Source organism: Equus quagga, chromosome 7, assembly GCF_021613505.1.
Source record: "Equus quagga isolate Etosha38 chromosome 7, UCLA_HA_Equagga_1.0, whole genome shotgun sequence".
NCBI classification, from domain to species: domain Eukaryota; kingdom Metazoa; phylum Chordata; class Mammalia; order Perissodactyla; family Equidae; genus Equus; species Equus quagga.
Window position 1 is genome coordinate 52035165 of NC_060273.1, and position 27457 is coordinate 52062621.

The window sequence follows — 27457 nt, forward strand, 5'->3', positions numbered from 1 at the left end:
TATAGCTGGTTTTAAAATATTCCCTTATCATTGGTGTACCAGGTCACGGGAGTCACGGAAGGTGGGTAGCAGCATCCTCCAGAACTGCGAGCAATGCAGGGTCACCGTGATTGGACGAGGCCGTCTGTCGTCGGAAGCTGAGGCGCCGAGAACTCCGAGGGGCAGCCCTGCCTGCGCGGGGTCTCGGGGCAGCTTGCAGCGGACAATAAATAAATGACTGCAAACCAGAGAGCGATTTTTGTTGGAGTTTGGGGCAGGGATAGGGGCTTGGGGAGGAGGGGGAGTTTGTTGGGGGGTGAGGGGGCGGGTACTACTTTCTCTTATTTTTCTTTTTTTTTTTTTGCTTATTTTTTCGCTTTTTTTTTTTTTTATGCTTTCAGAACCTTTGGGAAAAAGGACTTTGGTTTCTCAGAGTGTCGTTTTCCTCATTCAAGTCCTCCTCTGGGGACGAGTTTTGAGTTGTCTGTTCCTAGAGAGACAAGCACCTGTGCGTTGACAACAGGCCCTTTGCGTGAGTCTTTTGTGGTCGGGGGTTTCAAGTCAATAAAATCCTTATCGCTCCCCCTCCCCCAAGGGTTTTGGTTCAGTTTTTGTCTTCTTTTAAACACAATGTACAAAAATAGAGCTTCTTCCTTATTTTTCATGTAAAAATATTCCTCTGATGCAGTTCTCTGTGAGTGTGGGTGCAGCCGGGGGGCCTGGGGGGCATGGCCGGCCTAGCCGGGGTGTGTGGGGCGGATCCGCCGGGACCTCTTGGTCACCGTGGTGTACTTGAAGGGCTTCTGCAGCTCCGCCTGCCCCTTGGGGTAGCGCTTCATGAAGTGCACATCCTGCTGGTTCTCCCGGGTCTTGGGGCCCTTCCGCGGCCGCCCCTTCTTGGTGAAGCCCACGTACCAGCCGGAGTACTTGGCCGACATCAGGGCTGTGTAGTTGTTTTCCAGGACCTTCTCAATGAACACACACTCCTTGCTGGTGCCATCAGGCTACAGGGGGAGAGAGAAGGAGGCGGTGAGAAGGGAGAGGGCGGGAGCGAGGGGCAGAGCTCTCTGGAGAGGGCACGGGCAGGTGGCCCAGGCTTGGAGCAGTGGCACACAGAGAGCCTGCCCCAAGCTTTGGCCGCAGCGATTTCATTTCCCGGATCTGTGGAGTGGATGTGTCATATTGGCCCCTGCATCCTTCCCCACCCGCCAATGAGGTAACAGACTCCCATTATCATTCAGGAATCCTTCCCTTCCCCACTCTCCACCCTGTAAGGCAGGGGCTGCCACCTCAACGCTACCAGAACAAGAGACCCAGATCTAGCCAATCCAAACACCACTTCCCAGTGATTGGTGCAGGGCTGGGCATGTGGCCTGAGCCATCCAATCAATCGAGCGTTCCTTGAGGCCCTCCTATAAGCAATCCCCCAAAACATAGGTTGATTTAAATGTGGGGAACATGTAAGGCTGAAGCAAAGGCAGCCATTTTATCACCATGAGGGGAAATGTCGTCTGACAGCAAAGCCAGCACAGAGGAAGAAAAGCCACGAGGAAGAGAATGAGAGAAACGAAGTCCTGGTTGCACCCTTTGGGCTCTGGACCCAGCTGCCTCTGAAGCTCATTCTCTCACTGTTATGTGGGCCCATAATAGCTCCCTTCCTTTAAACCAGTTGAGATTGTGTTCTAGCAATTGCAACAGAAAGGAGTCTCCACAGATGTGCACAAAACCTGACATGAAGTCGGCTACCCTACTGCCGCTCAACTCCACCGCTGGATAATAAATTACACTTAACGTGGGATGTGGTGCATTTTAATGTTGGCTGTGAAGAGCGAGCGCCTCCAAAAATAAGAGCTTCAGCATGGCCAAACTCCAAAGCTTGTGCCCTCAGTTGGGAGATTTCAGACTCCCGAGCAGACGTGTAAACTCCCTAGGAGACTCGTTCTGTTCTGCCGGCCAGGGAGCCCTAGATTCACAGTCAGAAGCTGAATCAACTCTAACACTTCCTCGTGTGACCTCAGGCTCGTTAACTCGCCTCTCTCAACCTCAGACTCCTCACCTTACCAAATGGGGACAAAGACCCCTGCATCATGGAGATACTGCGAGGAACGACGCTCATAAATGAGCCTGGTGCACAGGAGGAACTTGCAAAATCATTTCGGAAGATCAGGTGGTCCGGACGGGTCTGGCCTCCCTCCTGGGATCTGACCTGGCAAAGGGTGGGGGGGGGGGGGCAGGGCTTGGCACCGCCTCCCTGAGACAGCGAACGGCTCCATGTGGAAGAGTGGGAAAGACAAAGCTGGAAGGCTGAATTAGCAGCACTTGAGTTTCCAGCTAACATCTCCAAATGTAGGCCAGGCCCACTCCTCGTTCCGGACGGGTGCCCAGCCAAGTTGGAAGCCCGACGGTCTGGCTGTGTGTGGAGACGGAGGTGCAAGTTCCAGCCTTTTGTTTGAAGTGGGAAACGGGCTGGAGCTTCCAGGAACGTTCACCTTTGAGCGGAGGGCAAGCTCAGGCCCTGCAGACAAAGTGCTGAACTTTGCAGAAAGGGACAGGCAGGGTAAGAAAACATTGTCTGGAGGACCAGATCTTTCGAGGAGGCTGCAGGGCAGGAAGAGGGTGGGCCTGGGAGACACATGGGACCCAGAGGACAGTGTGGGGGAGGTGAGCAGTGAGGGACTCTGGTGAGGGCAGCCGGGGCATGTCTGCAAGGTGGGTCGAGGGGAGTGGTCTCTGGGCTCAGGGTCCCCCATGGATAATTCTGAAAGCTGCCTGTCCAACCTGCATCCAGGTCCCTTGGCCAGTCTGGATGGAACAGTCAGAGCAAACTGAACAAGGGCTACGCCAGGCTGTTTCCCCATCCTAGAATACCTGCTGCTGCCTGGAAAACTGCTTTCATCCTTCCAGGCTCAGCTCAGCAACCACCTCCTCTGAGAAGCCTTCCCTGACTGCCACCTATCTCCCTGGGCATTTCCTCCTCTTCCTTCAAGACTCCATTCAAGCATCAAGCTTTATGGGACTTGCATAGTCCATCTTCTGAATCCCCTTGGCACCCATTCCTCCTCCCACCCCCCAACAGAGCAATTCTATATCTGCATGACTCCTCTTTAGCCCAAGAGCTTCAGGAGGTTGGGACCACTCCTCAGTCGCTCTCATGGCTCAGCACAGGCCTTAGCCCCAGACAGGGGTGCCCACAGCACTTGTGGTTGAATGGGTGAGAGTTCTGCTGGGAGAGAAATGGTGGGGGTGACACAGGAAAGGGTCTTCATCTAACAGAAAATAGACTCTGCCTCCTGGATCCCTTACTGATGTCCCAGAGACAGTCATGAGAAGGGGACAGAGCGAGCAGAGGGCTGGAGCTCTCTGCCTGGCCCGTTTGGCCTCCCTACTCATTCATTCTGCATTTATTGATTGCCAACCACGGGCCAGCCATTTCCACAGCCATTATTTCAATCCTCTTAACTCACTGAGGTAGACTGCACCTGATAGAAGAAAACAGAGTCTGAAGAGGCAGACGGCCTTGCCCAAGGTCATGGAGCCTGCGAGCGGCAGAGCCGGGCTCTCAACCTGCATTTGTGCTACAGTTGCTTCTCCTCTGTCCAGTTCCCGACAGGTCCACGAGGAGAAAGGGTGTGCAAGAGCAGGCACTGCTGGTCCAAACACCTCACCTCCCCCAGCCACACAGCCACCATCCGCATGAAGCAAGCTCGTGGATGTGCAAGGGCTGGCAGGGGGCCTGGCACACGTGCTCACACATGTCGGGTTTACTTATGACAGTTGTGGAGCTCACCTTCAGGCTGAAATTCCCAACACCCCGGAGCTCAGGAACCCCTTGGGAGGAGCCGCGGGACCCATGATGGTCACAAGTTCCCCACCACAAACTTACACACAGCGGATAAGAAGCTACCGGCAGGCCGCACCTGGGCTTAACCCTCCCCTCTGCTCCGGACTACCTCGAGGACCCTGCCGATCGACGGCCCGCAGAGTTGTAAAGACACTTGCGCTTGCCCTCACCCCCAGAAATGCTGACTCAATTGGTTCAGGCAAGCAGATCCTCAGTATTTAGAGAGTAAGTGAACATCCCATCCCAGAACCTTGGTGATTTAGTAGAATTTGATCATCTCTCCCCCACTGCCACCTCCAACTTCCGCCTTTCCAAACTGGAATCCTACTCCTTCTATTTGATCTGACGACTGAATCCTGATGATGTCGTTTGGCCCCTAGATCCAGCCTTACTTGAAACTAGGACTAGCCCCCTGCACATTTTTTAGTTACATAGGCAAAAAATTCCTTTTTTGCTTAAGGCATGTGGAGTCGCATTCCAGTCACGATCAAAGCAGTCCTCACAAGGAAGTGATGGTGGACAAGGTACCCCCCCCCCCCGAAAGGGCCTGGGACCCTATGTTGCCCCAAAGAGGACTCACCAGTGATCACACAGGAGGGGACAGATGAGAAAAAAGTCAATCTGGGTAAAATCTCTAGAGATGGGGAAAAAGTGCCTAGTATGTAGTGCTCAACACTCAGCAACTATTGATGGAATGAAAGGAAGTACTGCCTCCTGGGCTGGACGGCTGTGGGGTCCAGAGAGGTGGAAGGGAGAAGACGCGCTCGGAGGCAGAGCTTTGGTACAATGCAGCAGAGGGAGCAGCTACAGCCAAGGGCCTGGAGCACTTGAAGGCTCTGTTGGGGCTCAATGATGTGCCCAGCTGCGGCCGGATATGTGCAGGGTTGGCACCTGGGGTCAAGACCGCCCAAGAAAGCCATCCTGGTGAACCACTCCAAGGGAGCCAGAGCCTAAGCTGAGGCCAAGGGCTCCCACGGTGAAGGAGTGACTTTGTGACCTGGCTTCAAAGAGGGAGGGGACCCACATTTAACAAGTAAGCAAGTGCCTCCTAAGTGCCAGTGTCGTCATTCTCATTTTACAGGAGAGGAGACTGAGGCTCAGCGAGGCCAGCGCACTTTGGTTCTCTGGGCTGTGATGTGGATAATTCTAGCTATCGGTTAAGAGTCAATCCCCCAAAGACAAGAACCGTATTTCTGTTTCTTGGGTGCCCCTGCAGCCCTCTGGGCAGGCACGAGGAGGGCGGAGGCACGGATCCAGAGGGGCCCTCTGTGAGCTCCCAGTCTAGTGGGGGATGTAGGCATGAAGACAGACAGTGACAACGGGGTTAGCAGACGAGTGACAGAGGGTGGTGTGAGGTGCTGTGGGGTCCGGGGTGGGTGCGCTGACAGGGGTGAGGGAAGCTAGAGGCTATTGACGGACGAGCCAAGACTCAGGGCAGACGGACGAGGAAGGGCTGTCCCGGCAGAGGGAACAGCATGTACAAAGCCTGAAGGCCCCATCCAGGGAGTGGAGGTTGGCAGTGCCATGCGTCTGTGGCACAAGGAATGTGAGGGCAGGTGGCAGGGCCATGAGGCCGGGGAGCCTCCCCCCAGGCAGTATGGCCTTCCTCCTGGAGGTGGTGAGGACCCAGGGACTGGCTCAGAGCTGGGTTGGGAGTGGCAGGCAGGGGGGACCCGATCCTTCTGTGCTTCAGAAAGCTGAGGGTGGGCAGTGGGGAAAGGCCTAGAGGAGGAGCCTGAGGCTGGGAACCCCCGCCTGAGGCAGCTGAAGGAACGATTCCTGGGAAGGTAGAGGCCAGAAGGGAGGCAGGAGCCAGGAAAGGAGAGGACACAGCCCAGCTGTGAGGGGTAATCCCAGGACCTGGGCCTGCCTGGCCAGGGAGTCGCTGATGGAACAGCAACCCCAGGGCCTGCGGTGGCAGGAGCCAGAGCGAGTGTGGGGCGCTGGGCTAGACAGCGGGGACCTGCCCGGGGCCAAGTCGGGACAGGTGGATTTGGGGGTGCCCGTGCACCCTCCCGGGCCGGTCCGGAGACAGGAGCCCCAGACGGTGCCGCCGCCGGGGGAGCCGCGGCCAGGGGGCGGGCAGGAGGGGCCGGGCCTCCGCGGGCCGCGGCCGCGCTGCCAGCTGAACCGTCCCCAGCATTAATGACGGGAGAGAGGGCGAGGGGCAGGAAATCGGAGCCGGCTCCTGTGGAAGCGGTGACTCAGCGGCCAGCCGGCGGGCGGCGGGGAGCGGCCCGAGGGGACGGGGCTGCTTTCTGACCCCAGGACGGCCCTCCTGGGGTCAGGATGCCGGGAACCGCGCAGACGGGGCGGGGCGGGAGGGGCGCGGGCCGCACGGTGGGCTGCCGCCCCTCTTTCGCTCGAGGACAGAGCGCGAGCCGCCCGCGAGAGCCGGTCGGGCTGGGAGGGGCCGGGGAACAAAGCGCGCCCAGGACACGGGGGCCAGGCCGGGCCGGCCCGGACAGAGGGCATCGCTAACCAGAACCGCCCCTGGCAGCCGTTTGCGCGAGCGGATTCCTATTCTTTTGCTCTTTGAGAGGCTTCACTTGGTGTGGGCAGCGGGCTGGAATCTTTGCTTTCCAAGCTGGGCTTTGAATCCTGCCCAGCTCTAGTGTGGGATCTGGGACAAGCGCCGGGGACTGGCCAGGCTCAGCCTACTCCTCTGTGAAATGGGGATGGTCCCCGTACCAACCCCACGCGGCCATTTGGGAGCATTGTTGCCCGGTGCCTGGCTGAAAGTATGGGCTCAATTAACGGAAGCTATTGGTACCTTATTATGAACAAATAATAATGGGCAAATACCCCGGCTCAGCTCCCTGGCCTCTTACACCCTCCCCAGCCACTTGGGTATGGGGGAAGGGAAGAGGGATGAGACGGGGGATTCAGGAAATCAAAACCATGGCTTAAACAAGAACAGGGGTCTTGCTGCCTCCTCTCAACAAGGTGTAATAAATGCAAATGATCAGCCAGGGCCTTGCCCCAAGCAGGAGAAGCCATCCTGCTTGGAATCTGGGTCTGCCCTCCACCCCCTCCTCCACCTGTCCAGCAGAAGCCCCCCTCCCGTTATACAAGTTGGATGTGGAGGTGAGCACGGTTCTTGCAGAGAGAAGGGGATGCAGAGCATGGTCCACCATAGAGCTACTGCCAGGAGCACCTTCCAGTGGAAAACCCAAAGGAAGTGAGTGTGCGAACTTCACAAACAAGCACACCCAGGAGAAAAAGGGGCACCAAGCAGCAGCACTGGTGGAGGCTCAGAACCCCTGGCACATAGCTCCACCCCACCCACACCCCCACCCTCACCCCAATATTTTACATGCAGCTCTCTGGCCGGTTCCAGAGTAATAAACTCTTCCTGAAATGCTAGAACCGTGGGGCCCAGCGCTGACGAGGCTGTGGGTTCCGGAGGCGCTATTGCACGCGCTGTAAACCCTTGGCAACTGTTAAAACAACGCCACCGCCCCAGCCACTGGCCTGCGGTTCCCTGCTCCCAGACATCAGGTGCATGCAGGCGGGGAGCCTCAGAGCCCCTGGAGGATTCTCCCACTACGGAGCAAGCCAGAGCTCCACATCCACCTGGAGAGATCAGAGCCCTGTGTGCTCCCCAAAGTCACAGCCACGGACTCCACGGCCTGGCAGGCTGCAGGCACAGAGAAGAGGGTGGAGGTGAAAGGAAGAGATTACAGGGGAAATCTCACACACACACACACACACACACACACACACACACACGCACAGGGACTGTTTTCCATTTAGGGCTGACGCCCTGGACACACTGTTCCAGCTACCGAGAACTGCTGGGGGGGGACCCGCCCAAGTTCCCCGGGAATCCCAGACCATCACTCACCTTCCCCACGAGCTTGCCTTTCCGGTTCATACACAGGTAGAATTCCGTCTCCTTGCCCTTGATCCGGACTTGGCTACCAAAGGTGTCTGTCTCCACTAGGAGCTGGGCTTCGAAAGGCAGAAGGAGAACAAGACACATTGTTTAACCAGGGGCAATGGTGCGGCCTAAGGCTCAGTGAAATGACCTCTGACCTCGTCCCTGGTCCCCCCACTCCCTCAAAGTCAGGAATGGGGGAGGCCTTGACAGGTCCCATTGGAGCACCCCGCCCCTCAGGCAGGGAGAAGGAATCTGTCCTCGCCTTTTCCCACCACCCAGCCTCTCTGGGCTCCACTTGGGACCCAGCTCAGCCAGAGGGGAGTTCTGCCCCTTGTGTGCCTTCCTCCTTCTCCCATGGCCCACCTCCCCCAGCCCCCAACTTCATTCCCCAAAGCAGGACAGCCAGCCATACAAATAACCCCAGAGAAGCAGCAGTCTCTGGAAAAAGGGGACAGACAGATGGCACGTGAGCACACATGGGCGCACGCGTGCACACACACGTATGCACTTACTCTCACACACACAAGTAAACACACACACCCTTCCTTGGGGGACATCAAGCTACTTCCTCCAAAATTTAGGTCTGAGGCCCTTTTCTCCAGGGCAAACATCTGGAACCCCTGCTAGTGTCCCCTCCCCCCGCACACCTTCTTGGAAGTGGGGAGGTGCGGGGAGGGGAGGGTGGAGGCCCCTGGGGAAGGGAGGCCGACCAGGGTAGTCCACTTGCCTCAATCAAGGCCACCAGAGTTGAAAGGTGACTAACTCCCAGGAGCCCAGAAGTCCCAGTCAGGACCCAATACCTCCTGGTCTGGGGTGGGAGACCCCACGCTAAACCATTCATGCCCCACAGAGCCTCCCTCAGCATGGAGGTGTCCAGAGTTGGTCCCCAAAGCCCTAACGGAACAAGGACACCAAGTGGCCAAAGGGTGACTGTCCCTTGATTAGGTTTGCTGTGTCCAGACCCTCCCCTGTCCCTCTGCCACTTCACATTTTCTCCCCAGCAGGGTGCTGTGTGACTTTGGTAGGCCATGTGCCTTCTCTGAGCTCTCCTCTCTGGTCTTGAATCCCTGTGCCTGGCTCCCCCCCCATCCCCCACTCCCCCACCCCTACCAGCTGCCTTCCTCGCCTGTGACCCCCTCATTCCTCACCTCCCTCTCCTGACCCTCTCCTTCCCAGCACTGCCCCTCCCTCACCCACAAAATTTTAATTTCAGTGACAAGGGACTTGCTTCTCCATAACAAAAATCACAGCCTTAAATACAGTATCCTTGGAGCCACAAAGAGTGTACCTCAGTGCCCCTAAAATACACTAGGTATGATTTTAATAAAAAAAATTTAAAAATATATACCCTGGTGCCCTGCTGTGAAAATTAAAACCATCTGGAAGTCAGGATTTCCAATAATTAATCTAGCCCTCCTTTGACACCGCTACTAATTAAAATATGATACCCACCTTTCCAAGGAAAAAAAGAAGAATTTACATAAAATTTAAAGATCCAACAAGAATTTAGTAATTCTAGAAACACAGTGGGGGCACATTCTTCTCTGCGCCTTCCCCCATCCCTAGTAAACACTGAGTGGGGAATGTTCACCAGCCCCCAGATAGGGGGGTACCAGCCCTTCATCCTCCCTGCTCCCCTTTAATTCAAACTCTCCGTAACTCGCCCTGGTAGCTGGGTCCCTGGGACCCCAGGGCCAAACGTCACAGCAGCTCTGGGACATGCTTTCTGCATCTGCTCACAAAGCTCAGGTCCCACCCAAGATGGGGAGTGTCAGGGGTCAGGAGGTCCCCACGCCAGGAGCTGCTGAAGAAGGCTGCCCGTGCGAGGGAAAGGTGAGGCCTGGAATGCACAGACCTGGACACGCATCCCTTGCCCCACTGGCCAACTCCATGACCTTGGGCCTCAGTTTCCTCACCTGTAAAATAGGGATAGTCATCCCTAATCTTCAATGCTTATTCTGAGGATGACACAAAATGAGGCTGCAAAGGGCCTAGCACCCTCTTCTCAGAGGCCGGGGAGGGGAAACACGGTAACTGTTGTTTAAGTTTCCTAACAACTGCAAAACAAAGCTGTTGTCCCGAAAGAAAAAAAAGCAGGAAAAAATCAGATGTCCGTAAAAGGGCAGAGCGGGAGCGGAACTGGCCTCCCCATGGCGTGCCCTCTGACCTCAACTTCCTCAGCATACTCCAGGGGTGCTGGGATCCCACACTGTGAAGTGCAGCAGAAAATGCCTGGGGTCTGATTCCATTTCTGGCATCACCATCCTGGGCTGTGTGACCTCGAGCAAGCTACACCCCCTCCGAGCCTCAGTTTCCCTACCTGTGCAAGGGCGGGGGGAGGGTGGGAGCTCAACCATATTCTGCTTCTCTCTGGGTCTAGGAGAGGAGCACGGATGGGAGACTGTAGGAAAGGGGTGAGGCCACAGCGCTGCGGTCCAGGCAACCCCAAGTGAGTCTGAGGGGGAGACTTCTGTCTGCCCCTCTCCCGGCTCATGCCCGGGCCTCTGTCTTCAGATCAGCGCCTGCTGCGTGCCGGATCTGGCTCCCATGGGAGCCCACTGAAGTCACACATCCCACAAGGTTGGGTGTTTTCCTCCCCACTTTACAGTGTAGGAAACTGAGGTTCAGAGAAGCAAGCCAGCAGGAGGGGCTGACATCAGGTCTGCCTGCCTCTTACTGCTGGGGCCTGGGCTCCAGGGGAGGGCTCCCAGCTCTGGGGAGACACAGCTCAAAGCACAAGCCCCCACCACCCCTCAGCCACAGCACCCCACAGGGAGCCCCGGCCTTTGCCTGAGCCGTCCAAAGGGCCTGGGGCTGGGGCGGGACTGCACCTCCACCCCGCGAGGGGATGGTCTGCACGGGCTGCCACGCCTGGGGAGCCAGAAGTCTGTTCTCCCGACCACAGCAAGCCATGGAGTGACCTAGACCCCACTCAGCGCATGACATAACCAGGAGGGAGCTGGGCCAGAATTATGTAAAGTCTTTGGGGAGTAATAGCAGCAGCAGTTCTCAGAGAGAGAGAGAAAGAGAGAGAGGGAGACCCCACCCACCCAGGCCAGGTTTGTCCCAGAGTCTGCCTGGTCCTCAGCCTCAGGCTGCCCCCTCTCATGACCCAAGCCCCCAGGATGCAGCCCTCAGGAGCTAGAAACCTCGTCTCGGCTCAGTGCCCTTCTTGAGGCCTGCACCAGGCCAGGCAGGAGGAGTCGGTGACATTATCTCACGCCACCCCTCATTGGACCTCCCCACCACCCCAGCATCCCCTCCAGGCTGCACAAGTCAACAGCTGCCTCTCTCTGCACTCTTGCCCCCCACCAGCCTCCCCGCCACACATCTGCCAGAAGGTTCCTTTTAAAACATAAGATTAATTATGTCTCTTCCCTCCTGAAAGGCTCCTAGGGATCTCCAACCCACTTAAAACCCAGCCTCTTTATGGGGCCCCATAAGGGGCACGTGATCTGGCCTTGCTGACCGTCCCCACCTCCCACCCTTGCTCACAGCCCTCCAGCCAACAGGCCTCCTTGCCCTTCCTCCCTAACTCACCAAGCATGCTCCACCTCAGGGCCTTTGCACTTGCTGTTCCCTCTGCCTGGAGATGGCTTTGCCCAGAGCTTCCCACAGTGGCTTCTCATCTCCTAGGTTGTCACTCAAACATCACCTCCTCAGAGAGGCCCCTCTTGGCCATGCTGTCCGATGTCATACCATCCTCCCCAGTTCAGCTCTAGCCATGCCCTGCTCCATTCTCCTCAGAGCTCTTCTCCAAACTGTCTGCTCTGTTGCCTTTTTGATCGTCTGTCTCTACCCACCCGAGGGTAAGCTGCATGAGGGCAGGGGCTCCTCTGTCTCATGCACCACTGATTTCCAGCACCCAGCCCATACCTGGCTCACAGGAAATGACCAATAGGTAAATTTTAGTAAACGCATAAACAGCCTTGTGAGGTAGGTATGACTAACGCTATTTAAGAGTTAAAGAAAACAAGATTCAGGGAGGTGAAGGGACTTTCCCAAAGGCACACAGCCGGTCAAAGCAGGGCAGGAGTTCAAACCCAGTCTCTGATCCCACAGTCAATTTCCTAGGCTGCCCCATTCTCCCTGGGGTCGTTCACATCACTCACCGGAACTCTGAGCTCCCGCCCACCCAGCCCCAGCCTCCAGTTACTATCACATATTCTGACTCACTGTGTGTCAAAGGGAAAAATCTGATCCCTCTCTGGGTCAGGCCTAGGTGACTTCCAAGGCCTCTTTCAGTTCTGCCCCTCTAGGAAGTATCAGTAACTTACATTTATTTAGAGTTTATGATGTGCTGGGCACTGTTCTGACTACCTTATATGCATTATCTCATTTAACCCTTACAATAGTCTCACGAGTTTAGAATCATTACTATTATCCCCATTTTACAGGTGAGAAAACTGAATCCCAAGGTCACACCGTGATGGAGTGAAACCCAGGCAGGATTCAAAGCCAAGCAGGCTGACCCGGAAGTCTTGGTCTTGGCCTGCCTACTCCCCGCCCTGCTCCTCCATGCCAGTGCCTCTCCTGAAGGGGCGAGTGAGCGTACACCAAGGCTGGCAGGGAGCTTCTGCCCTTTGACTTCACTCTTTTGGGGCAGAGGCCTGCGGGTGGCGAAGTCCGCAGAGCCAAAGGCTGGGGCCCAGCCCTCCCCAGCTCCACTCCCAAACGACCTTGACGGAGGAGGGGTGCCTGGGTCACCTCTGAGCCGATACTTAGGAGCACCGGAGGCTGGGTTCAGACCACAGCCAGAGAGGCAGGAAACAGCTTCAGATCTGGTCAAGGGAAGAAAAGGCTTTATGAACCAGAGGAGGGGTGAGTGCAGGATGGGGGCCCCACAACAAGCTCCCCTGTAAGGAAAGCCCACAGCGCCAGCCTCCCAGGACCAGCATAGGGCAGGAGCCCTGTGTCTGCCCATGCTGGGGACCAGGAGGACAGCAGGAGGGAGAAGAGCCCAAAGGACCCACGCCCTCCTTCCAGCTTCCAGAGGGGAAAGCAGAAAGAGAAAAGGGGGAGTGGAAGGAAAAGGAGCTGGAAAGAAAGCCCTTTCTATGAAAAACTCATGCTGTCCTTGTTTCTTTCTCTCCCTGTTTCTCTAAATGTGTGCAGTAACAATGATAATTTAAAAATAGCAGCTAATACTTCTTTGAGCATTTACCATCTGTCAGGCACTGTGCTTAGAGTCCAGACATGGAATGTCTCATTAGATCCTTACAACAGCCCGATGAGGTGGGAACTATTAAGCCCATTTTACAGATGAAGAACTGAGGCACTGAGCAACTAAGTTACCTGTCCAGAGTCACACAGTAGGGCCAGAATTTGAACACAGGCAGAGTGTCTCCAGAGCAAGTCTGAGACAGGGAAGCAGACAGAGGTACGGAGGCAGAGCAGGACAGACACACAGGCCGGCGATAACAGAGGGAAGAGAAGTGATATTGATGGATTGATTGACTGACTGATTCCAGTGATTCCCTAGCTAAGCCTCCTGGGGGGGGGGGGGGGGGTGACCCAGGGCCTCACTTTGAAGACTTTTGGTTTGAAGGGTAGGAGATGGCAGGAAAAGGCACAGAGAGGCAGCCTGAGAACCAGAGAGGCACAGGAGACAGGACTAGAGAGAGGGAGCCCAGGAAAACAGAGCTGCAAAACACAGGCTGCTTCTGCCCCTGCCTCAGGGTCAACCCCCCAAGACTTCTGAGAGCAAGAGGGAGCTGAGGGTCCGTGAGAGGCTGGGCAGAGCGGCCCCCATCTGGGCCAGCTGAGTGCTGGCTGCCACGATGCCAACGCTGACAGTGCTGCTGGCTGCTCTCCAGGCATCGTCCTCCAGCGAGCAAATGTCCTTGTCACAAAAGGTGCTGGGCGGTCATGCCGAATCAGTACCCCCTCCCTGCCTCCCCCGAAGGTGGACCAGCTCCAGAGGAAGGGCGAGGGGTGCAGGTGGGGGAGAAGGAATCCTTTCTGGAGATGTTTCAGCATCACTCTCCACACACACCCACACACAGACACACATACACATTATGGCTTTCTCCAAAGGTGCCCACCGTTCCCCTTCTCCTAAAGTCCCCCAAGGAGATTCACAGGCCACGTGGGCTCGCCAGAAATGAAGAGGGGAAAAATCAATAGGATTGATCAGGAGCTATATTTAGTCCTGGTTGTAGCTCTAGTGTGGCCATTTCAGCTCCAGAGACAGTGAGATGAGGGTGGCCACTCCTCACTGGGGACAGAAGTTGTGGGACATGAGCTCACAGGGCAAGGGGTTTAGACTGAACTACCAATGCCCCTTCCCAGCTGGGGGGGTCCCTAGGGGAAGCGGGTCTGCTGCTCGCTGTATCCCTGTTGCACGGTGCAAGGCTGCAAGGCTGGCTGGAAGGATGGAAGGGAGGATGGGAGAGGAGGAGGGAGGGAGAGGAGGGGGAACAGAGGAGGGGGGAGGAAGAGGAGGAGAGCGGGAGCACTGATTGGCAAAGCACCTACTGTGTGCTGAGCTCTGTGCCAGGCACTTGCCCCAGGGGGAATGACCCCGTCCACACTCCCAGTCACACATGTGGGTCACCATGCCTTCATTGGCTCAAGCATATACTGAGCGCCTGTTTGTGTTGGCTCTGTGCGTGGGGATACGGCAGTGAACAAAACAGTCAAGAGCCCTACCCTCAAAGAGTTTGCATTATAACAGGAGAGACAGAGAGCAAATAACTAAATACCCGTAGAAAGTCAGACAGCGATAAGTGCTAGGAAGAGAAATATACCGAGGAGGGGATAGAGACGGGAACCCCCTGAAAAGGGACAACCAAACAATAGCCTAAGTGAAACGAGGGAGCAAAAGCCATGAGGATATTGGGAGAAGAGCATCCTCAGGTTGAGGATGCAAAGGCCCTTAAACTGGAACCTGCTTGGGGTGCTGTGGCTGGAGCAGAGTGTGCAAGGAGCGGGCAGTGGAGCCCGAGGCCGCAGTGGAGTCAGGAGCTGGGCCACCTGGCCTTCCCGCTGATCCAAGGCCATGGATTTCATTCCAAGTGAGACGAGAGCCTGGAGCAGCTGAAGGACAGTGTCACATTTAGATTGCCATACGGAGAGTGGACTGTGGAGCATCAGACTCAGGGGGCAGCTGACTCAGCCACACAGCCAGCCCAACGGACCTTGCTCCTTGCTCAAACACAGCCCTCCAGCAGGTACCAGAAAGAGGGAAATGGGCACTAGAAGAGACCCTCCCACTCTCGTCACCAGCTCAGCACTGCCCCCGAAGACCCCACATCCCTTCCTGTGGGAGCCACACAAGTCAGCCCCTGATTGTGCTTTGGGTTGCTCAGTAATTATTTTATTCATTCATCTAGTACCCTTTAAGTGGGGGCCTGCTTTCTTCGTGGTCTTGTCCTAGACATGGGGACACACAGAAGGGTCACTGCTTTCAAGGAGCTCACGTTCTCAGAGGGACAAGAGTGAGCAGTGGGACTCGGGGAGGCTGCCCATGGGGCGGGCCCATGCTGGGGCAGCCTGACTCCCTGTGACCTTGAACAGCAGCAACACGGCCAGCTGGAATCACGGACTCACCCATGCCCGAGCTGGAGGAAGCCAGACTGGCACCCCGCCCCCATTAACCGTGAGGAAACCCAGGCACAGGGAGGGCCCGCGTCACAGAGAAAGTTAGGGGCCTCGGCTCCTCCGACTCAGAGTCAGCCCCTAGGAAGGAGCGAGGGCTCCAGTCCGGGACCTGTGGGACTCAGCACTGTATCCCAGTGCTCAGTATTTCTGTGCGGACTGAGCGAGGGACGCCAGGTGTGAACTGAGAGAAGACGAGGCCATACCCAACAGGAGGGCCCAAAGAGCCATCCTCATGCGGCTGAGACAGCAGCCAGCGCTGGGCCAGCCAGCCCCTGCTGCTTGGAATCGCGCTGAAGCAGCCTCTCCCACCTGTGCTCACTTGCCAGGGCCCCACTGATGGCGGAGGCAGGGTCCCTCCTGGAAGCCCCAGGGGCCAGCTCCTGAGAGGGCACCCCGTCCTGAGCCCATGACGGTAACCCCCTGCCCCCACACAGCAATGAGTTCAGGTGGCTATTATTGACATTCCTGCTGTAATAACCATGTAACTTTGGGCATGAGCTGTTCTCTCAGTTCAGTCACCCCGTCTCACAGACGAGGAAGCAGCGTCAGAAAGGCCAACTCAGATGCAAGCTCTCCAGCTCAAAAGTTGTGGAGCTGAGATTCAAATCCTGTCCGACTCCGGTCTACAAGCCGAACCCCTCAAAAGACCACCTCCCTGGCTGACACAGCCCCTCCAGGGGGCTGCTCAGGGGCTCTTCTCACCACTGTCAGTCCTGGGAGGCTGGCCCACGGCAAAACGTTGTTAGTTTGTCTTTATCATTTTTTTAAATGAAGTAGAGAAGTTGTTTTTTCAAATGAAAGCAGTCAGGAATATCGATGATGAGGCTTATGAAAACAGAGATGACCCCGCCCCACCCTCCCCAACGCTAGGGCCCCTACACCGCCCTGACAGCAGGCCCCACTGGCCCCTGGCTCTCCCCTTTTAAGACTCGAGTCCCAGCCCCACGGCCCTGCTCCTGCAGCCAGGAGAGGCTGATGCCCCCAGCATCCCCAGCTTAAGCACGCCCGCCCCGGAGGCAGGCGGTGGGGCCTTCTCATCTTCACATGGCAGATGGGAAACCTGAGCCCAGAGCCCGAGATGCCCGTCCCAAGCTCTGGGGGTTGCTCAGAGGCAGAGCCGCAACTGGAACACAGGTGTCCTGCCTCCTGGTCCAGTGCCATTTCTTCAACTGCCTGCAGGACTGAGGTGACCAAACCAAGGGCAGGAAGGGGAGGGGCTGATGTAATAATCCCAGGTGGGCAGGGTGGCCCTCCCTCCAGCCTCCCACCTGCCAGGTGTCCTGCTACCTAAGCCTCTAGCCCCCTGGCCAGCATACCTCTCCCTCCAGAGCCCAGCCCACCTGCAGAGCCCTGAGAATGCTCTGGGATGCTTTAGGGGGCCACAGGGAGACCCTTTTGCAGCATAGCATGGTATGGAAGCCCCACTGACATCTACACAGACTACACCAGAGATGGCCCACTGCACAAAGCAGGCCAAAGCTCCCGGGCAGGGCTCCCAGACAAAGGTGGGCCTGCACCTTGCACCCACCCCTGGAGCCAAGGCCCTGAGGATGCCGTCGAATCTGAGATTCCGAGTGTTTGCGGGGATTCCAGATTCCAGGCATTTGTAGGCATGCTGTTTATACCTAGTGTTTGCTGAAATTCCCAACCTGCACTCTACCTGTGTATGAATGCGAGTCCCAGACTGCATCATTCTTTCAGCTGGACCCAGCCCTGAGAAGGAGGGAGCAGGTTCTTGGACCATGCTGGGCCCCCTGGCCTTACAGGGACTACTGGCTGCCCCTCCCCCACAGGCCGGACAGGCCCCTAACACAGCTCCGTCCTCCTGGCCCAGCCTGGCCACATAAATCAGCCTCCCAATAATATTTGTATTGATTATCTAGATTGGAAGCCTCAGTTGGCTCCATTGTCTCACTTCCTCTCCCAGGGCTCACAGATGGGGTCCCTTCGCCTCATCTGCGTTTCTAATGCGACATTCAAATGGAGCAGCAGCAGCAACCAGCAAGGCCTCGCGCTGCCCTCGGTGTTGGGGGGCTGGAGGAGTGATAAACATATTCCTTGAGAGAGAATTATTAAATCCTAGAGCTCGTGGAGCTGGAGGGGCGGCCAAGATGGGCTAGTCCCTGGATCCTCAAAGCATGGTCCCTCAGCATCACCTGGACCTTGTCAGAAATGCAGAGCTCAGGCCCCACGCCAGACCCAACCCATCAAGGAGCATTTTAACAAGATGCCTCGGTGATTCACACGCCCGTTAATGTTTAAGAAACACTGCTCTAGTCCCCTAGTACTATACAGAAGGGAAACTGAGGCCCAGAGAAGGCAAAGGGTTTCCTGAGGTCACATAGCAGGTGAGATTCCTTGAGTCTGCAGTTCAGGCAGAGGAAATGAGAGGGCAAGTGGTTTCTGGAGCGAGGGGCCAGCCATTTCCGGGCTTCTCTCCCTCCTGAGCTCCTGCCTCCTGTCTCAGGGCGTGGACAGATGGTTCAGACCAGAGTCTGACCCCCCTGTACTCTCCCAGCCCGGAGGAGCCAGCAAGAGCTCCCGGGACTCCCCAGGAGGGCACCTCCCTCCCACCCCGGCCAGCCAGCTGCCCTGTCCCTGGCAGCAACTGGACAGCAGATCTCAGGGAAAACCACCACCTGGGTCTGCCCAGCACAGCCAGGCGTCCTGGGAGGAGGGGCATGGAGAGGGAGGCCCCAGAGAGGCGGCCAGCAGAGGGCCTGGGAGAGGTGAGGAGGAGGGATGGGAAAGCTGTGGTCCCAGGGAGGGAGGACAGAGATGATGGGGAGCAGGGAGACAGAGAGGGACAGAGACCGAGAGGGGAAAGGATGAGAACCAGGAAGGAAGGCAGAAGGGCTCAGAGCGAGAAGCCCAGATAAAAGGAGAAACAGCCAGGCTGAGAAAGGGAGAAGGGGCAAGCAGGAGGGAGGGGGACCGAGGCAGTGAAGACGGATGGCGCAGAGAGAAGGGAGGGGAGGCAGCTGGCCTGGAGACTCAGAGCCCAGCGTGGCCCAGCCCTGCCTGGCCTGGCCTGGCCCAGCCCCCAGTGACGGTGCAGCTGCCACTCTTGGGCCCTACCATGAGGTCAGTCCTGCCCCGGGGCTGAGGGAAAATAAATGGTGTCCAAGATAAAAGGTCCAAGAAATTATTTGTCTTGTTGTCACATCTTGACTGCAATGGGCAGGGGCTGGCGGGCAGGTGGGGGGCATCGTCCCAGAAAAGCTCAGGCTGGCAGGCCCGCAGGGTACACTCGGATCCCCGCCCAGCCCCACACCTGGGCCACCCGAGGCTGGGGCCTGGGACACCACCCAGAACCTGGCCTGAGAAGGGGCATGGTCAGTGTTTGCTCAGCATCTCTCCCCAGGTCCCCTCCAAGCTCTGGCAAGCTGGATCCTGCCGCTTCGCTCACTGCTGAGGTCTCTGAGGGCTGGGGGCCCAGGGAGGGAGGGGGGCAGGGTGTCTCCCTCCTCCCAGCCCCCTGCAGGGGCAGCCGAGGCAGGGGGTGGTTCCCAAACACCCCAGAGGAAGACTGGGCAGTTCCAGGGTCAAGGGCAGGTTAAGGGGACTGTGGCCCAAGGTCCTGTGAGTGCCCATGCCTCACAGGTGCACAAGCTCAAGCTTCCAGCACACACACATGCACATGTACACACGCTAGCACACAGATGTGCACTCACACACACCAGGCCAATTTCCACCACCACCAAGAGCATCCAAAAAGCATTACCCAGAGGCTCCCACCCTGAGTGTCTGAATCTGGAGTTGGTGGAGCAAAGCCGCAGGGCGTAGCCACGTGCTTTAGGCCGTCCCCAGGCAAGCCACTGATACCCACGAGTTACGGGGCATTCGGTTAGGGCTCCCAACAAGGCTCTCAGGGATGAGGGATGTGCTCTGCTATCCCCATTTCACAGATGGGGAAATGGAAGCCCAGAAAGGCTCAGGGATGGGTGCAACATCACACAGCCAGGACACAGCAGAGCTGGGATTTGAACGCAGGTCTGGGAGGCCCGGGAGAGTGTGTCCATGGAAGGGGGGAGAGGGGTTGGCACCTACCATACTTGTCCCCGTCCTCGCCTCGGGCACTGATCCTGCGGCCCAGGACCTGGATGTGCTTCCCACTGGTCCGGCTGTAGAGCTGGTACAGCCGCAGCTGCTTACGGCTCACATCGTCCCGAGCCCGCGTCTGGTTCTCTACATGGATGCGGAAGTCCACGTTCTCCTCGGCCGCCAGCACCTGGGCAGGGAAAGGGGCGTCTGTGAGCCACCTGGAAGTCTTGGGTCCCCTGCATGCAAGAGCCCCGTGCACAACAAAAAGAGCCAGGGCTGCCTTACGTTGGCTTGGGGCCAGGCCTTGGCATACACTCATAACTGCCCCCGTTACCACCTCCATTTCACAGATGAGGCAACCGAGGCTCAGAGAGGTGTGGCAAGTTGCCCAAGGTGGCCCAGCCGGGAAGTGGCAAAGCTAAGAATCAGGCCTAGGTCTGTTTGACAACAAAGCTTGCTATCTTTCCACCACAGCTCCGAATTCAAGCAGGAAGTATGGAGGGGAGGTTTCTCGTGTGACCTTGGTTTCTTCTGCCTCAGATTCCTTCCCAGCAAAACAGTGGAGCAGAGCCCCTGCTCTAACTCCATCCCAGGGTGGCTGTGAGGACAAAGTGAGCAGGTGGGAAGGAGAGTACCAGACGGAGAGGGATGGAGGGCATCTGGCTGCTGTTGGGGTGCACGGTGGGGAAGAAGGGAGGCCTGGCAAGTCCCATCCTGGGAATGAGTCCCCGGGAGCTGATGCTGGGGGCTCTCCGCTCCACGCCCCAAGGGTCCTCATAGTTGCCCACACCACAGAGCATTTGCCCACATCCCCAGCCCCTCGCGGAGAAGCCTTGGCTTTGCATCTCCTGTCAAAATCCCCTGTACCCCTAGAGGTTTAGTTCACAGCTGACCGCATCCTCCGGGAAGCTGCCTCTGGCTACACCAGCACGGATCTCTCCTGTCTCCCTTCCCAGAACATGGCATCTCACCTGGACAACTTGCACCCACCTCCTCACCAGCCTCCTGTGTCCATCCTGGCCCCCTGGTAGTCTACCCTCCACCAAACCCAATCACGCATCACATTTTGATAAAGGTCCCCACCGTGGCCTCAAGGCCCTGCAGGATGAGTCCCCGACTGCTTTTCCACCTTCATCTCCTACCACCCGCCCCACCAGTCACACTGGCTGCCTTACTATGCCTCTGAGCATTCCAAACACAAAGTACATACCTGCCTCAGGGCCTTTGCACTTGCTCTTCCCTCTGCTTCCATGCTCTTCCCCAGATTTTTACATTCTGGCTCCTCTACTTCATTCAGGTCTCTGCTCAACGTCACATCCTGAGACAAGCCTTCCTTCCTTGACTGCTTTTCTGAGGCAGCCCCACCTCTGTCACTCTCCATCCCTCTACCATGCTTTGTTTTTCTTTCTAACATTTATCAACCCCACCTAACGTCTCTTTGTCTGATGTTTGTCTGTCTCCCCCGACTAGACTGGCAGCACCCTGAAAGCTGGAGCTATCTCTTTCTTATTCGCTGCTATGTCTCCAGCACGTAGCACAGTAGAAACTCAAACGTTTGTTGAATGAATGAACATTGAACAGACCTGAAGTCCTGTCATTCCACTTCGCATTAAATTAGGTTTTCCTATGCCCCGCTAATTGTGTGCCTGTCCCATCCCATCTTAACCAGGAAGCCGAACAATTCTTGAAGCCCACACAGTGCCCCCGACCTGGGTTTGTTCCATGTGCCCACAGGCTCTGACAGGATGCTAGACACGCAGGATCCCATTGCCACGAGAGCACGGCCCCAACTCAGCCATGGCAGAGCCCTTGGGACCGCGACTGCTCACACATCTGTCTCACCCTTCAGCCGTGAGCTCCCAAGGGAAGGGACAGTGTTCTCCTCATTGCTACACCCCACGCCCAGCCCAGGGTCTCTGTCCCCCCGCTGACCTGTGCATGTCCTCCCACCCCAGGCACTTCTGCTGGGCCACATTACTTATCCTTCACTACTGCCCCAGGGTGGAAGCATTATCCCACCATATAGATGAGGAAACTGAGGCTCTGAAGCTGAACTGACAAGGTCTCAGAGCGCGCAATGGCAGAGTCAGGCCCAGTCCTTGCAGCCCCGAAGTCCTGGTTTCAGCCTGACCCGTGGGCCCCGCCTGCCCCATCAGTGCCATCAGGGGCAGGACCAGGTTCAAAACCCAGAGTGTGCCCTCCCCTAGCTGAGGGGCCCTAGGCAAGTGACTAACCTCTCCGTGCCTCAGTTTCCTCACCTGTAACACGAGAGTGATGACAAGGGCACCCACCTCACGGGCTGCTGTGATTAAACACAGCAAGTCTTAGAACAGCTTCGGGCACAGAGGAAGCGCTCAGTGGGGCTATGCTGAGAGTATCAAGCAGCCTGTGAGAGGCTCCCTGGGGACACAAGCGCATCACGCTCCCCGGTCCCACCGCAGGGCACTTCCTCGGCACAGATTACACTGTGGGAAGACGTTACTGCTTTTGATTATCTGAATCAATGCTCAATGCTGACTGCCATTCAACAGATGTAGAAACCGAGGCTCAGAAAACTTAAGTCGGTTGATCCGAGCCACACAGCCTCAGGGCACAGGGCCTGGCCGCTGGCCCGCCAAGCACGCACATCCTCCACTTCTACCACCCCTGTCCCCATTCACAGCCAGGATCTGATACCTGGGACCTGCCCCCTTTCACATCTTGATGCTCGAGGAGGAAAGAAGTCCAATGCCACCTGAGGCCCACACCTGGCGGGCAGGTGTCCTGAAGACCCCTGACCCGTGGCCCTCGACCTCCCTGGAAAGACTTCCCAAGGTGGCCCGGCCCTGTCCCCTCCCCCAAGGGCAGGCCTCCAGCCGCCCTCCCTGTCCTCCAGCTCTCCTCCTGCTCACAGGAGACCTTATCGACCAGAGGTCAAACCAATCTCCTCGCCCCGGGTCCCAGAGGGGCGCTGCCCTGCCCCAGAAGCCAGCCTCCCATTAACGATTTTCTCCCTGGCCCGCTGGACAGGGCAGTGCAGGCGACCCCGGGTCAGCAGGGCTATCCGGTGGCCCTTCCCCAGGATGTGAGGGCAACAATCCATCTTGCCCAGCTTCCACCATTTAAGCCACACTCCGTGGCCAGATCAATCCCTAGGGAGGTAGCCGGGGTGGCCTCTGACACGGAAGCAGAGTCCATTCTCCTGAAAAGGCAAAGAGACCTCTGGGCTCCCTGGGAAGACCTGAGGGGGGGCGGGGGGCGGGGCTTCAGGCCTTTGCACAGGCCGGGTCCTCAGCCCAGGGAACCCTGCCCTCAGGTGCCTCTTCTGGAAACCTTTCCTGCTTCCCGCCCAGGCTGGGTTAGGGCCTCTGGACACTGTAATGGCTTATTGTCCCCAGAGTCCAGCTTGTCTCGTTCATCCCTGAATCTCCAGCTCTGCCCCGAGGAGGCACCTGGCAAATGTTTGCTAAATGACTGTGGCTAGGATGACGGAGCCCTGGAGGCTAAAGTCAGCCCCCCACTGACTACCCAGAAAAGCAGAGTGCCCACCCGAGGGAGGGCAAGGGGGGTTTTTCAAGTCATCAGTTGCTAAGCTCTCCTCCGTTCCAGGCACCCTGCTACGAAGCTCGCCGGATGTGGCACCTCATCTAATTCCCTCAGCCGCTCACGGAGGTGGGCACCAGGTACAGCCTGTTTCACAGGCGGAGCCTCAGAGGCACCTCTCCAGGGCCACAGAGCCCAGGGTCTGCCTGCAGAGCTCACGAAAAGCGGCCCAGGAACAATCTCTCCCTCCTCCTTTCCCGCCAGCTGGGTGGTCGGTCACTTGGCCTCACTGCCTAAGAGCGGGCCTGTCTTCCAGGCCTCCTGGAAGAGAGCTGCTCTCTGCCTGGCTGACGCCCCCCAGGTGCACAATCTTCAAGGCCGTTGAAGAGCTGCAGGATGAAAGAATCAAATTGCCGCGGCTCTCACACGAGGCGAGCAGGGCTGGCACACGCGGGACGGCCGCTCGCACAGCTGGAAGGCGCCTTCTGTAGCTCTGTCTTCCCCCACCCCACACACGCAGATTATCTTGTGGGTCGAAGTAGCTTTCCCACAGCAGAGTGGCCTATAGTGGGGTCCCCCTGCAGCCTGATACCCCAATCACCCCCCGGCCCACCCCTTTCCTGCCTGACGGCTTAGACTCTGGTGGAAACAGTCACTCTCCAATTCAGGAACTGCACAGAGGCAACAGGGGCCCGATGGGTTCAAATCTTCCCCCAGCTCTGCTCTAGGCCCGGCAAAAACACTGTGCTCGGGCACAGAGCCCATGGCCTCCTGCTGAGTCTCGTTCTGAGGGCTGGCAGCTCTAACGCACCAGGGGAGGCCGCTTCCCTGCTCCACACTCTGCCTGCCTCCCTGGTACCGAGAGGACAGCATCCACATGTGGTCCCCAAGGATCCAGCCCCTGCCTAGATTCCAAGCCTCCTCTTTCAGGTACCTGGGTGGGAACCGGCCCAGGGTGAAAAGAGGTTGGGGTGAGCCCCCACCCACCCCAGTGCCGGCCTCCAGACATCAACACAGGCCCCCTCCCACTGGGGCATCCGACAGCCACCAGTGCTCCCTCTGGCTGAAGATGTCTGCCTCCCGCCCACTCATGACTCCGAAGGCCGGTTGGGGGCTTCCCATGTCCTCCTGGGTCACACACCCACCTCCCACAGACACCCGCCACATCCCATCACCTACACAGAAACGCACACCCCGCACAAATTCAGCAGCATAATGAGCGGCACTAACCGACCTCAGGTGTGACCCCGCTCCACTGCACGCCACCAGCTTATCTGATTCCGTGACTCTCAGCTCGCCCATCAGCAGCATGGAGACTGTTCATAACGTTTACCTCAGAAAGAGATTCTATTAGCAACAATAGCCATGACTTTTTTCCTTTTTTGTTTCGTTCTGTTTTCTAAACAGCCACTCCTTACGGAGCACCTCCTCTGTGCTGAGAACCGCTCTGGATGAATTAGCCTGTGTAATGCTTGGAGCAGCCCCATGAGGTGGCGTGATTATTAGCCCCATTTACAGATGAGGAAACAGGCCCGGAGACGTTACATCGTTTGTCCAAAGTCACAGAATTGGTGAGAAAAGGAATCAAGATTTAAACCCAGCTCAGTCTGGAACCCAAGCTCTGCACTCCTTCACCTCCGCCTGCTTCCACTCTGCTTGCTCTCCTTCCCCTTTCCAGGACTGAATTGGTCCCAGCCACCAGCCACGGTGGGGCAGGGACTTGGGGGGGGGGGGATTCAACAGGAAAGGGCTGAGGGCCTTGAGCTCACTGTCCCCACCCAGGAGAGAAGAATGGGGTCAGACTGCCCCTCTGCCCCGCTCCCCATCCTTGAGGCCTCCTAAGGCAGGTCGGTGCCCCTGTCTCTAGGCAACCTGCCCAGAAAGGGAGGGTCTCCCTGGTCCCAGGAGGGGCAGCCCACAGACTTCCGGCCACATTCCACCACCGCCTGCCTCCTCCGGCAGCAGCAGCAGGCCAGCTGTGCCAGGCTTTCAGAACATCTCCGAATCCTGGCTTCAACCCTGAGCCCTGCGCCCGACTCCAGGAGCCGTCCCCAGTAGAGACAGTACCCCTCTCCACCCCAGAATGCAGCTCCCCAAACTCTTCCTCGAGAGCAGCCTGGACTCAGCCCAGGAGCCGCTGCTGCCAGCCCCAGTGCTCCGCGGGTTGTTATTATCGTTGAGAGCGAAACTAACGTTGGCTCCCACTCCGCGGGCACGCGCTCAGCGCCAGGGCCTGAGGTAAGCACTTTCCAGGGACTGTCTCCTTATGCCTCACACGACCTGCGCAGGTCGCAGTGATTACCATCCTCGTGACAAAGGGGGACACAGAGAGGCCAAGGGGCTCACCCAAGTTGTACAGAAAGTGACAAGATGTGAACCCCTCTCTGGCTCTAGAGCCCATGAACTTCCCCCAGCTGGCAGCCCTGGACAGAAAAGGGAGGAGGAGGAAGGCCGGGGCCCCCCCACTCAGAGCTTGGCTTAGATTGACGGCCCCACCCACCCTCAGGCCCAGAACTCTCCCCTCTCTCCTGTCACATTCCCCACACCCAACCCAGCCGGACAGAATGACGCTGCAGAGGGCCCTTCCCCACCCCCAGCCTGTCCATTAAGCTCCCAGGGCTATCAATGTATTGATTGGCAGGGCCGAGCCATCAGCAGGGGAGGGGGCACTGCCACCCGAGGCAGCTGAAGGAGAGCTCCCTTTCCCCATAGATCAGCTTTCTCCGTACAGATCGTCAATATGGGTGCCACTGCCAGGCAAACCTGGAGCCAGCCTGGGGGAGGGGGCAGGAGCCCTAAAGACCCATGCTCCCTTCTTTCCTCCCTTTCCCCTTCCTCCAATCCCTGTCTCAATTCCCTCTCTCTTAATGCCCCTGGGTGGGGAGAGTGGTCACACATATCTAAGAGGCAATAAACAAGCCCTTTATTCCATCATTCGATGCCCACCATGGCCTTTCACATCACTCCCATTCCTGAACTTGCTACGCCAGCCACCACGACCAGCTTGGAGTCCCCTGAGCACATCAGGCTGTCCCCCGCTCCACGTAGAAATGTTCCACGTGTGCCTGCAATGGCTTTTCCATACACACACACAGGCTCACGGTGTCTTCACCTGACTTGTTCCTATTTCAAGATTCAAATGGGGCACCTTCTCTGGCCAGATCTTCTGGCCCCGCCTCCGGTTTCAGGGCCCTTCAATCAAAGTACCCTCTGCACCCTCAAGCCCCACCCCCTACACAGACCCCTCAAATTTCTCTCAAGCCCCCAAGGGCTGGGACAGGTCCCGAGCCCCCTGTGCCCCACCCCTGGCATGGGGCAGGCAGGGGAGAGGGCCCCAGTCCAGTGCCCGGCCCTCAGAGCAGCTGCCCCCCCACCCCTCCACTCACTGACCCACCATTCATCCTGCAGGCCAGGTCTGTGCCAGGTGCCGCAGGGCCCTCGGGACAGGTCTGGCCTCCCTTGTCTTCCAGGAACCATGAGCTGGTGGATAAGCAGGGCTCTAGACACGTCAGAGTCCAGTGCGTAACTGCAGCTCCCATTCACTTAACACTCATAATGAGCTGTGCGCTGTGCTGAGTGCCTCCCCGGGTGACCACACTTCACCCTCACAGCAGCCCCAGAGGGAGGGGCCATCCCCATGCCTGTACTGAAGACGATTCGCAGAGGCCAGCAATTCACGAATCCCGTGGCTACCAAGCGGTCGAGGTGGGGCGGGGCCCAGGTGGGCGGGGCCCAGAGCCTGAGCTCCTCTACATCCCTGTGAGCCCCAGCAGGGATGGGTCACAGGACAGTGACCAAGTGCTAAGGGGTTCCAGGGCAGAGGTGAGGCGCAAGGTGGAGGAGGAGGGGAGAGTGGTCAGTAAAGCAGCCCGAACCTCCAGCCATGTCTTCACAGGGACACTGAGGAAAAGCTGGAGTCTTGGGTGTCTTCTTCATCCCCCTCAAAACTCGGTCCAGCCATGCAGCAGGCATCCCACAAAGGCTGGCTGATTGTTGATGAGGAGCAGCTCATAACTGAGTGCCTACTGCATACCTGCTCCAGGACATGGCTACAATCACTCCTCCCACAGGCCTGGGGAGTGTATTATTATCCCTATTTCTCTCATGCTGAGGAGGCAGAGACTCGGAGAGGTTAAAGATCTCACCCAAAGCCACACAGCTTGTGAGTGGTCCAAGGAGGATTAAAGCCAGATCTAAGTGCAAAACCTCAGAGCGGAGGAGGCCTCATGTCACCGATGTGAGGAGCACACCCTTCTCAGCTCGCCCAAGCACCCTGCAGCGTGACGCAGACCTAACACACACACAGGGCATGCAACTGCTGGAGCAGTTGCTATGACTCACTTCTTTACCGAGTGTCAGCCTCGGTGCCAGCCGCTCTGTGTGCATTCTCCCATGGAGTCCTCACGATAACCCTTAAGAAGGAGGCGCTTTTCATTACCCCATTGTACAGATGGGGAAAACTGAGGTGCCGAGGGTTGAAGGTTAAGAAATTCGCTCAGCAGCACAGACAGGATTCAAACCTAGGTCTGTCCTCTGCCAAAGCCCCTGCATTCAAGCACTGCAGAAGCCCCTGCATTCAAGCACTG

The 27457-nt window shown here is 57.5% G+C and overlaps 1 protein-coding gene across 1 annotated transcript in view; it reads right to left on the reverse strand.

The window, feature by feature from the left end:
• Positions 1–353: 353 nt before the first annotated feature.
• FGF18 (fibroblast growth factor 18) overlaps positions 354–27457 on the reverse strand; it is a 33048-nt gene continuing 5944 nt past the window's right edge. The window contains exons 3-5 of the mRNA XM_046665528.1: positions 19356–19536; positions 7668–7774; positions 354–983 (exon numbers count right to left, since the gene is read on the reverse strand). Coding sequence (XP_046521484.1) covers positions 717–983; positions 7668–7774; positions 19356–19536 — 555 coding nt within the window. The 3' untranslated portion in view covers positions 354–716. The remainder of the gene's footprint in view (positions 984–7667; positions 7775–19355; positions 19537–27457) is intronic.